The 17,155-nt window shown below is 44.0% G+C and overlaps 1 protein-coding gene across 2 annotated transcripts in view; it reads right to left on the reverse strand.

Annotated features, from left to right (window-relative positions):
- The window catches only part of SYN3 (synapsin III), a 216,224-nt gene that overhangs the window by 28,582 nt on the left and 170,487 nt on the right, over window positions 1–17,155 (reverse strand). For both annotated transcript variants that reach the window (XM_080393313.1, XM_080393312.1), the window contains exons 7-8: window positions 10,525–10,587; window positions 948–1,090 (exon numbers count right to left, since the gene is read on the reverse strand). In XM_080393313.1, coding sequence (XP_080249439.1) covers window positions 948–1,090; window positions 10,525–10,587 — 206 coding nt within the window. The remainder of the gene's footprint in view (window positions 1–947; window positions 1,091–10,524; window positions 10,588–17,155) is intronic.

Below are 17,155 nucleotides of genomic sequence, written 5' to 3' on the forward strand. Positions count from 1 at the left end.
CAGTATTGTGGGTGTTAGGTAACATACGAAATTTATCTGGCAACCTGATGAATGTACTGCTGGAGCTGTCTACTTGTCCAGAATTTTGTGGCTGGACAAGGAGCTTCCACAGAAGCTGTGCTATTTGTCTTTTCTCATCTATTGGTTTGCAGTAAGAAGAAACAGGTTTCTTACACTGAGTCATGGTTACATCCTTAATTGAACCTGAACACCACTGACATTTGGCTGAATGCTTTTTAATATTTTTAAGCATGCCAGTGTTGAGGGTTGCCTTCTTGCCACCTGCCTCACTACCTCAAGGGGCAGGGAGGAGCTCCAGGACACTCACAGAAATGTCTCTCCTCCTTTCCCTCCTTTGTATGCTTCCAAGAAGCAGATACGCAAAATGCTTACAGAAACCCTGCAAGCTGGCCAGGCTGAGGCCATTTGTACGCGGTGCTGTGTGCTCCTCATGTCCGTGTGTGCCATGGCTGTGGTGCCACAATCTCCAGCTGGGGTGAGGATGGGTGTTGCTATGGCTTGGATACTATAGGACTCCATGAGTTGCAGTTGGCTCAGCCTTTTTTATTGCTTCTGCCAGATGGGAAGGGGGTGGGTTCAGTTCCCACTAGAGGGTACTGGCAGCTGGAGGAGTTTCCTGGGAAAGATGAGCCCTTTGGCAGTTGGAGGGAGAGGTGATAGCTGACGGCAGAGCACAGTTACAGTGGGAACAGACAGAGAGAGATTTACACTCCAGAAACAATGAACTGATGGTAGGTAATGGAGAAGATGATCCATTAGCGTGCAGATGAATGGAGAAGAGGGATCTGGGTTCAGAGGTGGGAGGAGAACAGCAGGGCTGTTCTTCAAGGAAATCAAGTCAGCTTCCTACTCCTGCCCAGAGCAGCCACCAACTGAACCGTCTCCCCGCTGTCTTGCTCCAGCATAGCCCATAGCCACGCACTCACATGTAAGCCTTGTAGTTGCTGCCAATCTTCTGGATTCGGATGTCATACTTGGAGTCAATGAACGGCTCCGTGGTCGCATAGGTTTTTGCCATGGCTACTATGCTGGCCATGTCCCGGAAGTCGTGCTGGTTCTCAACTTTGACCTGGGTTGCCAAAATCCGATGAAAAAGTGACAAGAGCAAAAAGAATAGGAATACTTTGTGAGCAGAAGTCATCTCCGCACTCGGATAGCTCAATGTCAGTTAAAACCCACACGGATGGAGCTGACAGAGGACAGAGCAGGGATTATGTGGTTTAAAGAGAGAAGCTCCCCAGACCAACCCAACCCAGAGCAAATCAACGCCTTTCTCCCTCCTCATGCACAAGCCCTAGTAAACCTGGCACCAGGGAGGCAGCTAGACCTTTGCCCAGATGGCTCTTGCTTCTATGATGCTTCAGAAAAATATTTGATCTCTTAAGGGACATTACTTCATTCAAACATTGCAACTGCTGTTTCCCATGTTGGGATGGATGAAAACAGAGTATTGTGGGTGGTCAGGAAATAGAAACCAATGCCAGGAAATCAACAAGAGAGCTGGTTGTCCGCCACCTCTAGGCTTTAGTTCCCTGGCATTTCACATTACCCCCCTCCAGACTTTCACTGAGAAGTGGTGCAGGTCTCCTGGCTGCAAGCAACCTCTGAAGGAAAAGGGTATCTCTGGGGGAGCCTGTGATTCTCAGGGAGGTTTGTGTGAACACAATGCATTGGTCAGGTGTGTGGGACAGCTGGTTGAGTGTTAGGCTTGGGTTGTACTTGGAAATGAGAGGGCAGTGCCATGTGCTAAGGTTTTTCTGAGAAGTTGGCTTTTCACAGATTTGTATTCAGTTATGAGAAATGCTCTGTATCATATAAAAAAAAAAGGGAGGGGGGCGAGGGGGATGAAAGAAGGACCAAAACAATAGAAGTTCTACTGATATGATCAAATCTCTACAAAATCTCATTGATTTGGGAGAGGAAATCTGAACAAGTAGGTAGTGAGAACATAGTGGACAACTTTACATCATTCATACCATCAACCCCTGGCCTTTAGTCTATTGGCAAAAACTTGTTTGGTGCACTAGAGAAACCCATGCAAGTCTTGTTCCTTAGAGCTGGATGGATGCAGGAAGGGTGGGTTAACTGGTGGAAAAAAGACCAACACTGTGTGAAAAGGGTGGGCGAGTGACTTTCCTTATGTATTACCTACACTTCATAGTTTTGTAGCACTCTGAGACCACAGTTGGGGATTGCAACCCTGCTTTGCTAATTGTCTTATGACAACCAGTCAGTGTCTGCCATGGGAGAATTTCCCAGTTGCGTCAGTGTGTATGTTAAAGGAGGGTGATGCCAGACTATGAGGAGCCAGCTGAAGGAAATGCGTGCAATGGTATTTGGTGTTTCTTTGCAAAGAACAAACAAGTGGTTTTACATATCTGCCTTCAACCATGAGAGGGCAGGAGCCATCTTCACTAGAGAACAGAGGACAAGCCTGTTGCTAACCTGTTGTACTCCGTTTAGATGGTTTTGTGTAAGTGCCAGCTGTAACGTAAACCAAAGATGCAGCCACATCCTGGTGCAGAAAAGCTCTTGAGAACTGGACAGGTTGTGGGGAAGGTGAAAAGTGCAACTAGTTTGACCTGTGACCATTTCTAGATGCCTGAATAGAAAGAAAAAAGATCTGGTCTTTGCTTCTCCTTTTGCTGAATGCCAGATACCCCTAGTCCTCCTCCCTTTTGCTGTGGTGAGGGCTGCGCTTTACCTCTTCAGGGACCACTGAGAAAGCAGAGGAAGACAACAATCGTCTGTGGTGTGGAAGGGTAGGAAAGAAAAAGGGAAATAAAATGCATAGGGGAAATATAAAGGCAACCATTGCACATTTTCCAGGAGGAGCAGCCTTGCTCTGGGTTATGTTGTTCCCCTCTATGTCTAAGTGGGGCTGCATGCAGTGCTGGCTGCTCCTGGTGCAGCAAGGCAGGGTGAGGTGGGAATGCCCTGGAGGCAGCAGGGGAAGCATGAGAGGGGAGCACCTCACATAGGGGAAGCCCCCCAGTGTGGGCACGGCTTGCAAAATGCCAGGGGGAACAAGACAGGCTGTGTCAGGGCTGGGTATTTTGGTTGCGTAGATAGGAGCTGCACCGGGCTGAATGACATCAAGCTCGAGTCCCACCCAGATGAGATGATTGCAGGAGGGACTGCAGGGGCAGGCGTTGCGCAGTGTTATGACATATATCTTCTGGACCCTTTTGGCAATGGGAAAAGACAAAAGCCATTATATAATGACTACTTGAAACATTCGCAGGATCTGAAACAAAATGGTGTGCTTGTGCAACAGATATCTTTGGGCCCTGGCAACCCCAGCCCAGGAGTATTTGTCCCAGAGGCAGAGGAAGGGATGCTGCTTCCCTTTCCAGACTGGAATTAGACCGTGTTGTTATTTCTAGAAAGGAGCTTTATGCTCGTCTCATTAAATGGGATTTTTCCTCAAAGATACAGCATACTATGGAAAGGAAGGATCCATTTCTTTCTCCTCTCCATCCCCCACTTTCTATAGGGAGAGAGGGAAAGCACTTGAAGGTGTTTTCTCCAATGGGTCTGAAGATTTTTGGTTGGGTAAATAAAGGGGAGGACTCACTGAGAACACAAAGTCGGAAATGAAAAACAAAGAAGATGATTCCCACAGTGCTACACCACTGCACAGTCCTCAGGAAACAGCTCTGCCATCTTCCCTGGCCCATGCTGGAGCCCTTCCCATGGACTTTTCAGAGAAAGCATCTCACAGAGGTCCCCTTTTAGGAGATCACGGCCTTATTTCCCACCAGGCATCAAAATAATCACACACATGAAATCTGAGCCACTGTTTGTTAATTGTTGGATCCAGCTAAATTTGACAAAATAACAGCTATGTCCTGGGTTAACGCTAGTTTAGTCCAGGGTATGCTTATTACTTCATAAATAGGAAGCACTTGAGTTACAGTCAAATTAGATTTATTTTCGTGCCTTATCTATCAAGTCCACTCTCTTATTAGCTTTCTACTTTTATATTTCATATAATTCATTTCCTCCTGCCTTGTAACCCTTTTACATGTCAATAAAATATCCATTCTCCTAACAGGAGAAAAATCCTAGAGATAACCAAAGCCAGGGTAGATGTAGTGTGACACCAGAGGGCATTATTTAAGAAGGGACTACTAACAATCATTCTAGAGCAAACAGTTACCAATTTAACTAATAAGGGATAAATCTGTCTTCTAAAATGGCAGGTTGGACAATGCATGAAGCTGAGAAAAGAAAATGGAAAGAGATCAACATGAAGCCATTTCTTTCTTTCTCTCTCTTTTTTTTTCCTTTTGCAACCTTCTTAGGATAAATTTGATAACCCATTAGCTGCGTAGAGGAGTGCAAACACAGCCCCTGGCCTGGAAGCCTGTTTGCTTAGCTGTGCTGGCTGTTTGAGCAGCAATAGACTCATTTTGGAGCCATCAGCTGCTGTTTGCTGTAGCATTTTAGTGACCTGTTGTGAAGAGTTTGGGCCAGTGTGTTGACAAATACCTTTTCTGAGTAAGAAAGCTCCCTGGGATAGTCCCTGCTTCCCTTCTGACTCTCTTCTCTAACCCAGGCACTGGCTGTGCCCTAGCACACTCCTTGTTGCTGCATTGGAGAGGGGAATCTGGCTGGATCCCTGGGGACAGGGATTACACAGATGTGACTGTCCCTTTGCCCTGTGGTGGCACCTCAGAGGCTGATATGATGTGACCTGCAGCTGGTGCCCATTTCCACCCTCAGCCTGCATAAGAAGCACCTGTCCTTGGCTAAAGAGCAGTTTGAGGGACAGATCAGGAAGAAACACTTCTGCCCCATCCCTGCTGTTGACCTTCTTTCTAGGCCTTCCTGCAAGACAGGATTTTGGAGAGTGGGTCCTGCCATTGTTAAAAAGCCACCACTGGTATTTCCTGGGCAGTCTGAGCCACCTCCAAGGTCTGTGTGAGCACAGGTTCCTGCAGTGAGGGACCTGGGTAGAAACAACTTCTTCTTTTGTCTCACAGTTCCTGAGTCTACTGCCTCTTATATATCCCCATTGTTCCTGGACACCAGGGTCCCAGGCACTGAAAGGTATTGCCTTACAGTCCCCTTTTGCTTTTCTTAGTTACATGGCCACATGAAAATATAGTCAGCCAAACTGGCATAACTATAGCAGTCTGCTAGGGCTGCCCTAGCCTTGCCTCTCTGAGCATCATCCAGAATTAACTCTGCCTTACAGGTTAAACCCACACCACCTTGGACATGGCTTGCAGAAGCAGTTTCTATGTCCAAACTGGGGTTAGAGGCAGGTTCAGCTGGAAAGTAAGTGTCCGAGGCTGAGCCAGGGCTGAGCCTGGCAATGTGGTGTTCAACTGAGTCTTGGTAGGCTTGTGAAAATGTATGGTCTGAGTGTTCTCCTCTGGAGGAACTGGTGTGGCCACACAAGGCTTGTGATTTTTCATCCCTCTCAACCTGTGCTTAGCCCTTCCATAGCAACTTTACCATCTTAGGACAGCAGGTTTTCAGGAGTAACTCTGCACAGCAGGTTTCCTGAGTGTCTTTACCCCAGATTACACTCCCCTTCTCAGAAAATATCCAATCTAACCGACTCACTTTCAGTTTAGGCCTAACTTTGACCCACCTCAAAATAATAAAGAAACAACAGAGTCTGCATTTCCTTATTATCCTCACACTGAAGTTCTCCACATGTTATGCTGCCTTTAATGCATTAAACCTTATAATCCCTACTAAATTCCTAATGAAGAGTTTCTGTCAGCCCAAAGTCTTGGCAGCTTTGGTCCCCAGTGCCCTGGATCAGCAACAGTTTTCTGTGTCCAGCAGAAGCTTCCAGACTGATGTGCAGGAAATGGGGATGCTTTTGCTGTTTTCAAGGCGGGTGGTACCTCCTTGTTCATGAGTCAGTGGGAACACAGTGATTGGGCTGCTCTGTTGTGAATGTTACATGTCAAGTCATTATTTGTCCTCTGTAAAAGAAAATATTTGTTCCTTGACAAACCGAGGCAGCCCTTTCCCCTTCCTTTCCTCTTTAGCACACTGGATTTTCAAAGCTCTCACTTTTGGAACATTCTATTTCCAGTCCCGAGAGAGACAAGGTGACGAACTGTCCTTCCTGATAAAAAGCTTGCAGTATTTTTACATTACAGAGTGGCTCTGTTTAGTTTGTGCTATATTTATACCAAAGGGGGAAAAAAAAAGAGCAGAAAAGTCTTTCCCATCCAGTAAGAGAGAAAATAACTCTGACCATGTTATTACGAACAAAAAGTTTTTCTTCTACAATGTAATAAATTCATCTGAGCCAGGATTTGTACTGGGGAGGTGTTTTTGTAATTATGGAGCAGGAGGGGACAGGAGTTGGCTCTTCAATTGGCCTAATTAGAGAGGTCTAAAAATAAAATAAGAGCAGCAATATATATATATATTTATTAAATTCATATAAATATATATAAAGCCACATGAACAGATACTGTTTTTCCTCTCTTTGCAGATCTGGCAGTTGTTTCCTCCTCATGATCTGATCAGCAAGAGGTGAAGAGGCTCTTTGAGTGAATTTGCAGTGCTGGGCTCTGTTCCTAGGGCAATGTAGGGTCACGTTAGCACACAAATGGTAGATACTAACACAGAGCTTTATTCTTTTCCATGGGCTCTGGCATTATGAAATCTGGAGTCAGGAAGAAATGTTATTCCCTTCTTGCTCTAATGCTCACCCTATCCAACAGAGACCCCTGATCACTTCTGGGACAGGTAGTCCTCAAACTGTGCAATGCTTAAAAATGCCTTGTCCTCTTTGGAACTTCTGGGTGAACAATAGTTCAGTTCTGCACAGAGAAGGACACTTCTCAGTGTTCATCCATGGTTTCCTTGAGTACTGTTGACCCCATGAGCCTGGGCGACTTAAATACAACATGAGAAAGGTCCTTCTCTGCTGACTCTGTTGTAAACCATTGTCTAATCTGTATTCCTACAGACATTTTATTTGTATTGATACTGTATTGGACCAGCAGCATGCTGAGCACTTTTTTATGATCTTCTAGTGCCAACAAAATATGAAGTGACTCAAAATTTTGGAAGGGAGATAATGATGGTCATGGGAGGGGCTGAGGGGCCTATGTGTTGGTTTTAGATGAGAAGATGGCCTGGTGCCCCTTTGTCTCTCTGGGTGAAGGCTATTCCTGGTGTCTCTGTTCAAGTCAGTAGAGAGGCTGTTGTTTCTGGATTTCTCAACAGAAATTTCAAAGGATGCCTTTTATTGCAAGTTTTATTCTTTGTCTTCACCTGCACCTTACATGCACGCATTACTTGGCAAGAGCATTTCTATCTCTAATGGTATACTGCCACCCCTTTTGGTTCTGACCTTAAATACTGACTGTTAATCTTTCAAGCTAAAGACAGTCTATAAAGCCTCTTTCTTACAAGTCCTAACACAGTTATTTTTCATTATAGCTTTGAGGATTCTCTGTTCAACCCTCTGATTAAAAAATGTGGTGGGTGAATTTTGTGAAAATGTTGTGAAAACAAACGGTATGTGAAAATGAAAGCCTGACTATTATAATTATGTTCTTTCTAGCCATTATTGCAAAATAATAAGCACTCAGCACTTCTTATAATGCCAAGGACCTTATAAACACGAATTAGCAATAACTATCAGGTAATCATAATCCCTCTGGTCTGTAACACAGAGAAACCGAAGAAGAACTGAAATGACACAGATGTCCCTGCAAGTCAGTGGTGGAGCTCTTCAGGGAAGAGGGCTTTTCTGTGTCCAGAGTTTTTCTGGCTCCTGATCACTGTACAAATAAAGAATAGCAGCATCTGGACTTCCCATCTTTGCTCATTCTTCTATGTCTTGGTGCTTTCCATTACATGTGATTTTATCATTAATAACAAGAAAAATGTAAGTACTTCCTTGACAATTTCTGCTGGTAATGAGATTGTAATCTGAATGCTCACATCCTTTGAAGCACCCATTAGAGGTACAAATACATGGCTCACAATCTTGGCATCATTTTTTGCAGTAAGTACTATTTTTAATACTCATGTGTACTTTGGCTAATAGGTTGGTTATTTTATCCTCCATTTCTTCAGTCACCGCTTTTATACAGAACATGACCTGATGCAGGTGCTTTATTAACATTTACATTCTTACACTTATCTGAACCAAAAGCCAGCCTCTCTTTTCATATTACATATATTTTACAGCTAAAGACCTGCTATTTCCTGCTATCATCTCTACTTCAGAAGACCACTGCAAAAAAATCCTTTAGCTCTCTGCAATCTCCTTATTATTACTGGTTATTGCTTCTACATTATGATGGTTAAACCACTATTTGTCTCCTAGAAACTTTCCTCTGCTGAATTATTTAATTGGATGTTTGAATTTTTTTACTTATAGGTGTTTCTTTTCTAGTACACCCGTAGTTCTGCCTGTCTGTATTTCTCTTGACATTTCCTGTGGTTTCTTGCTGTCAGTCCCCCTTGGCTTAAACCCTATTGTCTTAAAAACAACATCTTGAAACAAATTCCTGTCACTTGCCTTTTAAACCAACCAACTTGTTCTTATTTTATTTTCACTTTCTCTCATCTCTTTTTGCTCTATGCAGTGACATGCGGTTGGACTTCAAGAATACTAATTTAATTAGTCTCATCTTTCCTTCAGGCTGCTTGTGGCTGGAGAAGGGCCCAAACTAAAACCATAAGGTCAACAACCCTTCCTTCCTGTACCTTCCTGATGTACTGAACTGAGCAGTGTTGAAACTCTGCGCCCAAATCCATATCCAGACTTTGCTAGTAGTCCCTAATTTCATAATGGACTAAAGTAAACCTGGCCTCAGACCAATTCTTTCTTCTAAGATGCTGGCTGTCAGCCTATCTTCATCTGGAATGACTTCCTACGTACCCTCCTTGTACCACTGTGTACAGTTGTGCCTGGAGTTTGAATAGAAACTCTCTTCCTCTATAACTTGTGACAGCAAAAATCAAGAGCATTAAAGAATAAAATGGGAGGGAAGTGAGAGGTGGAAGAAGATCTAGTGCCTGGTGCAGAAGACTATAGCTAAATATTCTGCTGAGAGTTTTGTCTGGAAACAGGGTTAAGACTGGGGTGCTTTTCTGTCATTCTGCTCTCATTTCTGTAGCCACCGAGGGCCCTTTGTGAACAAGAGAGTCACATGAAGCGCTCCCTACAGTACAGGTGAAATTGCAGAGCAGTCGGAGATATCCAGGATTGCAAGGTCTTAAGGAACTTGAAACCTTTCCTCAGGGAGAGGTTTCTTCCTCCTGATTTGTCCTGGTTAGATTTTGCTAATGAAATCCTTCCTAGGGACGTGTTCAGTGGCTCGCTCTACAAGCAGTTCTAGGCTGTCCACATGTACTCTAATTCAATGACACTTCTGCCTGTTTAACACATGCAGCACCAATATTTTAACAAACATTTCCTGCTTATTTAAATGCTTATTCTTTGACTTTGAAAGCCAGCTCCACCACTGGCCCGGGGATCTGAGCCCACTTCCTCTCCAGCAGCTACCATCCAGACAGGGGAACATTGCAACCAAAGCAGGAAGGATTATGAGAGCTTCCATGTACAATCCAGGAAGCCAGAAAAGGCTTCTGTTTCCAGAGCACACGCAAGCAAGCTGTACCAGGTTTAAGTTTGTCACACCTATATACAATTTTCAGGCAAAGTGTGAGGCTTGGAGAAGGTCTGTCTGCTCTAGGGAAGCACTGTGACAGGGGTATTGGTTATCAAGTTCACGTACCACCCATTTGGGTTCAGAGATTACACATCAGAATTTCATACTTCTGAACAAATCATGTTTTAGACAGGGGGTGCTTTTGTAAAAGGTATATGCAAGAAAGAGGAGGCTAAAGTGCAGCAGGAATGTGCTGGCGATGCCTCACTGAAAGGGGAGCCCCGTCACCCCAAGAAACAGGGGCTGCTAATTCACTGGGGGAATAAAGATCCCAGAGAGCCTGGGAAAAACAAACAGGTCCTTCTGGGGAGTGAACTGTTTTTCAGGATTCCTTGGCAGGCAACCAGCCACTCTGCTTTGTAAGGTCTTGTTCTTCCTTGCAAGGAGGAAAAAAATGACTGAAGGGCTCCGTTTTATTGAATAAAGTCATCATAATGTGCTCAAGACCAGTGCCACTGCTCCTCATTGTGAGAGCTATGGGGTGTAGCTGCACATTACAGGTGCTTGAATAAACAACATTACTACTTCTAGGAGAGGATAAAATATATAAAAGACAAGCCTAATGACTTCAGCCCAGCCAGCTTTTCCCCCACTCTTCACAGCCCCCCTTCCCACATCCCAGACAGCCTCCAACCCAATACCACTGCCTGTCTCCAAATGTGTGACAGCAGAAAAAGGCCTTTTCTCCCACAGGAACAGCCAGTGCAACCCAGATAGGCTGTGGGGAGGTTTAACCCCTTCGCTGGCTGGCCGCACGCTGTGTATGGTCGCAGGAATGCTGTGCCACATATATATCTGTTTCCCGAGCTAGATGTGTTTTTTTTTTACTTACCTTCCCCATTCCAGCATGAGCATGTCCCAGCTTGACCACTACAGGGAAATTTGGAGTTGTGAGCTGAAAGACAAAAGAAGGAGCTCCTCATTAGTTATTTTTTTCCAGCCACTGTATATGAAATAGTTTACTTTTATTTAGTAGTTTTTATCCCTTTCCTGGATTCTGATGGGAGGATAAAAAGGTCAAATAAAGGTTATCCAGGTGGTAGGACAGCAAGCAAAAGTCCTTTCACTGAGACCCATATGATGGGAAATGGAAGCCAGGTAGAATTCCTCAGCTCTGACCCACTTTTGCTGCCTGATAACAGTAACGACTAAAACCTTCTTATTCTTTCCTGTTACTTTTCCCACTCTTTACATATGTGTGTACACTCATATACATGTAAAAATCCTGCACCTGCAAGCTTGAGTAAGCGAACACTTTCAGATGTGAAAATGTCTGAATTGTGAGAAAGACCAGGGTGGTTTGTTTTTTTCCACACAGACTGCTTTGGCCTTTAAGGTGAGTGTGAGCAGTCCTTCAGCAGCTTCCATTCCCCTCCTGTCAGCAGTGGTGGGGGCAAGGAGAGAGGGAACATGAGCCAACCCTTGGGTGCAACTCACAAAGTCCATGTATTCATAAAGCCTCTTCCTCTCTTCTCTAACTTCAGGGGTGGGTATAGGGAATAAAAGAAGACAAAGGGTTGGAATCAGCAATAAAAATAGAAAAAAATATGTCATGTCATCTCCCTGGCTTGTGTGGTGTTTACATTGGGCAGTGTCCTGCCGTCCAAGCCATGGAAGTGCATCTTAGTGCATATGTGGGATTTTACCTGGATAACTGCAGGTATCTTCTCTGCCTTCTGTTCCTCAGTTTCATGCTCATGCAAGGATCCCCTTGGAGCAATCAGCTGAGAGCTGGGTGGCTGGACTGGTAGGAAGTGCATACGCCAGGAGTAAGCAGGTTATATACACCCCACCTCACCTACGTACCCGTTGGTTCATTTCTATGCCTCTGCTTGACATCCCTCTGTGATCTTCATCTTGTTCTGTGCTCCTGATTCTTGTGATCTAAATGCTATCCCTTCAGTACAGGGCCTTTTATTTTTTATTGCATATTTCATTTTCTTTAATGGGAATTCTTTTAAAAGACACTGTTGCCTTTACCTAAATGACTGAAGTGATAAGCTCCATTCATTAAACAGTTAACCTGGAGATCTGGCAATGGGAGGGAGTTGAATTTTGACAGATAGATGGCTCTCCTATTTATTTAAGTTTGAGAATAGATAAACAAATTGTTCTTGTGCTAATTACCAATTGTCTGTATGGACAGGCAGGCGCTATGCCCTAAAGATAGAACAGTGCTGCAGTCTCCATCTGTGGCAGCTCACTATAAATAACAAAATTAGTAACGAACGCTGATATGTTTTGCTATTCAGCTGCTTATGTAAAGAAATGCCACAGGAGAGGGGAACAGTGAGTGCATTGTGTTCTCAAACAAATGTGTGTCACTTGTGGAGACCTTCTTCATGTGGAAAGCTGAAGAGTTCTCTTCAGACCACAGAAGGGCACACAGCTACAATAGATCACAGTCCTGGCAGGGACCAGCACCCACTGTTCAGAAGAGGCAAGAGACTGCGATAGGTGGCCATCCTGAAGCTCCATAGTTAAGCATACAGCCAGGCACATGAGTTTGTGCTCTATTTCCCCTTTGATTCTCTAATCCCTTGTAAGAGCCTCAAACTTAATTTGCTGCTGGCATAAATGAATCAAATGGAGGACCGCACCTGAGGCTTACTGAAGATAGGGCTATGGATGGACCATGCCAGGCCTTTAATGCTGGAAGATGGAAGATGACCTAGTAGTTAGGGTACTCACCTGCTCAGGCTCTGGGGAGACCTGGCTTGTTTCCCAGCTCTGCCATCCATGCCCCATGCACACTGTTTGAGCCAAAGCGCTTGCAAGCCTCTGAACCCTGTTTGTGAGGGGAGGCAGCAGCTGTTCCTACCACACAGGAAAAGCAAGCTGCATGCTGTGAGCCAGCCCGATGCCCCAGTGAGGGGGCTGAAGAAGTGTGCGGGACAGATAATGTTCTATCACCAGCTCAGAGCAGCCAGAGGCAGGAAGCAATGTTTCTGCCACTCTGTGTACTCTACCTGTGGGTTTTGCTGAGGGAGCTGGGAGTGGGAAGCATCTGTTTTCCTGTGTACATGCAAAGTAAGTTTGGGATCCAATAAACAACTCAAGTTTACGGCTTGTCTGGAAGAAGCCACCAGCAGTGACAATGCTCTGCTCAAACCTCTCCCTTTCTCTTTGCTTCTTGGAAACATGAGCTCAGCTTTCTTGATAAGGCTCGGCCTCATCCTGCATAGGGGTGACCAGCTGGTGCCAGAGCATGCTGGAGTCACAAGCTGCCTGGTGGGGCCACGGAGTGTGAGGCTTAGGGTGGAGCAGATCCAGACTCTGAATGTGTGGCAGCCTTGCTGGGAAAGCTGCAGCTCCAGGGAAATGCTGGCACATGGTTTCCCAGGAATCTGCTTCTGCATTGAAACTCCACCAAATTTCCATGCAGGTGAACTTGCCTTGTGGAGAAACCGATGAGAGAGAACAGCACATATGCTTAGTTGCCTTGTATAATGGGTTTATCTAGTGACAATGGAATGTCCTTAGTGCCTGCTGAAGTCAAGTGGAATCAAAACTTTTCAACAGTCTACAGGACTAAAGCAACCACATTCCACAACCGCGCCAATAATGGAGCTAGGAAGCTCTTACTGAAGTGGTAGAAGTGGGCTGAACTCCACTGCAGTCAGGGGGGATTCTTCCAGCTTCTACCAGAGTCTTGTTGGGACTTGAGTCCCATTTCTGTTGCTAATAAGGTGGCCAGGCAGCTTACTTGCCAAGCACCCAGATGGATAGGGAAGACAAAGGAAGGAAGAATGTATTACACACAGGACTATGAGGCAATTCGCACACGTACATGGTGAGAAGTTCTGGGGATTCCACAGCTACCACGAGGGCAGACCCCTGAGCTGGATATTTGCACATACTTAGCCATAGATTTCCTGGGAAAGAAGATGCTTATAATCAAAGGATAGCACCGGAGTTTAATAAGAAAAGCATGTTTTTACTGAAATAATGTGAAGAAATATGTCTCTGTCTTTCTATGTCTTTGTCTGTGTGTTGTAAGGGCTCTTTTTTCTTGGAAAACCGGGGAAAACCACTTTGATGCTTTTAAAGTGTCCATGAACTATTGGCAGGGCTGGTATAGATGATGTCTGCAGGTTTTGGCGTGGGACTGTAGCACTGCAACTAGCTCAGTGATCAGATGCAGCGTGTTAGTTCATATGCATAACAACCCTTCAATTTCAAATCCTACAAATGTATTCCCAGATGCTGTCACACAAAAGCCTTGAGATGGCAAGCTTTATATATATGTCTAGAATTGTCTTCTATATATGAAGATGTCTGTTTAGAGTCAAGCAGGAGTTTGAATCCTGAACCAGAAACTCAGCAAAGCCATCTTTAGTAGGAGTGAAGGGAGAGTCGTGAATTTATTTCCAATTTGCAACACTGGTGGCCCAAAGTATGTCATTCTAGACCCTGTTTTAAGAGCTCTGCTCTGTGTGTAGTGTTACTGCAAAGATCACTTTGCAGTTAATCAGTATTTTGACACTGGTGTGCAAAAGTGGCTGGTATGCATACATTATCCTCTATTTGAAAACACATGGCTGTAAACTATGACACTTTCCCCTTACCCTCTGCCTACCCTTTCCAGCAAATAATGAGGTTTTCAATACTTCTTGTAAATACATGAAAATTTTCTCTATTGCTGGTGGAGCAGTAGAACCGAGTTGGATCTGAATTGATCTGAAGGGAAGAATCTTAAATGAAACCTGATCTATCCCATAAATACAATGCTTTCCACTCTTTTGTTTCATGGGCCTTCAGGAGAGATACTAATCTTAGGTCTGTGGTTTTGTGTGTTGTCCTGTAGTCCATAAACAACGCAGAATGTCTCCTTTGATTTCTTTCTGCCACATTTAGTTCTGTTCAATAGTTCACATTATCCATCTCATCCCATATGATGCGCTTAGTTTCCAGTATTATTTTCTTCTGCAAAGCCTTTCCAGGTAATGCTGGGATGACTAGTCCAGGGTGCATGGATAATATTAGGAGGAATCTGGGGAGGTGGGAGATAGACTTCAAAACTTTGGTCTCTTGGCACCAGCATTGTATTACCATAGTGTCTAGTGTTTTCAATGAGGCCAGAAGCCCTCATAGCACAAGGTACTGTTATTTTTGCTTCACCCTTCTCCCAGAAGAAATATTTCAAATTTTTCAAGCTTTTATATTCTAAACCTGACCTTTCTGTTTATTTAGCTGCCTTTACTTGTATGATGACAAAGTCTGTTCTGGGTGGGTACCTAATGGATTATGGGAATGTTGCTCATGCAGTGGAAAGCGAAATGTTGAAAGTAATGTGTGTGGTACTTCTCTGGTGTCAATTAAGCTGTAGGAGCAGTGAATATATATAATTTCCTGTAAAAGCAAGCAAGCTGATTCAAATCGACAGGAAAGTAATGATGTCATGGCATGATGTCATTGTGTTTATGCAACTATCTTATTGAAAATCTGAGCTGAAGATCAGCACTGGTTGCATGCCAGCTTTGCCAGGCATGGCAAAGTCAGGGCTGTATAGTGAAATTCAGAGGAGATGCAGTATTGCTCCCTATTATTCACTTACTCACCCTCAAGTCGGCGCAATCTCCAACTGCATGGAGCATGGCTCATTCAGTGGATTAATACTGTGGCCACTTGGAGGTTTGTGGTGGCCAATAACTATGACAGACAAGTCCTTCCCCTCTGCTGTTTATCAGATCAGAAATAGTGTAAGAAACAACAAGTAATGATGGGAGAGCATGTTGAACAATAAGAGGTGCCAGCATTAACATCTGTGCTCTATTAAAGACACATGATATAGATTCCTTTAAAACACACACATGTGTATTCATTACTGTATTATAATTACAACACAACAAAGAAAAAATCATTAGCTAGGGAAAGATGGCCTATGCTTCCAAGCCAGCTGAAGTAAATCCTGAGGAGGAGAAGGTATCCTCAAGGGTCTCTGGAGGAAGGAGGAGGCAGGTTTATGATGAGAAAAGTGGTAAGATACTTGTGACAGGAGAAGTTCAGTAACAGCTGGATCAAGACAGCATTGTACAAGATAGGACGTGAAGCAGTGTGGTGACTGATAGATGGGATGGCAGCTGGGATACAACAGTGCTCCTTCTAGCAAAAGAGAAGACGGTATATCCTTTTAGGATGGGTTAAGTTTTACAGAGCTTTACTGACCTGAGGTGATAAAATTAGTGCTGTGGATGAGGTGGATGATTTAGTCCATGGTAGTTTTAGTAGCCTGTAAGGGATGCTTGTAAAATCAAATGGGACTGAACTAGCACACTTGATGCAAAGCACTGTGGGGGTAAAGGTCAAAGTTTTAGCAAGCAAACAAGTTTTGGAGGTGGCAAAAAGAAGAGGCAAGAATGAGGCTGCTGATTACAAGGTTTTGTGGGAGAGAAAACATTCGGTAATTTGAAGAGGACCTCACTGCTTCAGGCCTGGGTATTTGTGAGAGCAGTGGGAGGGCCAGGAATGAGTGTGAAGCAAAGGATTAGATTTAAGATGCTTTAGATGGATGGACTTTAATTTCTCTTAGTACTAGAGCTGAGACCTCCAGCTTCAAATAGGAATGAACATAATTAATAACTAGGTGGAGATACTGCATAAACGAATTTGTGCTACTAACTGAAGCCAGCAGTGCCTTAGGGCATGAAGATCCTTCAGGGTGGTAAAAAGTTATCCTTTGATTCTATTATTCCTTTTAAAAAGCACAACACACACAGGAAAAAAAAAAAAACAACAACAAAACACCAAACCACCAACAACAGGGCTTACTCTCCATATCCTTGAGTAAACAAACCACAAACCAATGTTTCAGGGCTCCTAACACTTGCTGTGGTTAGAACAGCTCATGGAAGTCAGTGGAAAGGGTTAAGCATGAAATGGAACTTTTTGTCATTAATCCCACCTCTAATGTTATTTAACTTCTCCTTTATTTGAGACAGGATGCTTTTGGGTTCCCAGTAGTCCCCCTCAGCATTTGGAGGCTAAGAGTGTGAGCATTTGATATTATTCTCATTCCCTTGGAGCTTCAAGTGTGAGAATTATATGAACATATCCAGACAAGCAGATGCTCAGCAACAAATAATATAGTATGTGTGTGCTTGTGCTTGCATTCACACACATATCTAGCAGTCCTGGTCAATGAATCCCTATCACCATATGTTAAAATGCAGGCAAGTTTTTTAAAGCTTGTTACAAGTACACAGAAGAGTTTAATTTCTTAAAGTATGGTGTTCGCTTAGCCAGTATTTTGCAGTGTTGCCTTTAGGGAAGCCTCTTGTCTTTCCTTCTTTGCTAGGAAGAGTGAATACATTCCCCCAACTCCTCATGTTGAAAAACTGTTTAAATATTTTTTGTGGGATGCTGTGGAAGAGAAGAAGCTTCTGAGTTTCCTCCTCCTGACCTGAATTTGGTATCTTTTGTGTCTTTCTCTAATGAGAAAATTCCGATCCCCATGTAAACAC

The sequence above is a fragment of the Falco punctatus genome, assembly GCF_963210335.1.
Source record: "Falco punctatus genome assembly, chromosome: 6".
NCBI lineage: Eukaryota > Metazoa > Chordata > Aves > Falconiformes > Falconidae > Falco > Falco punctatus.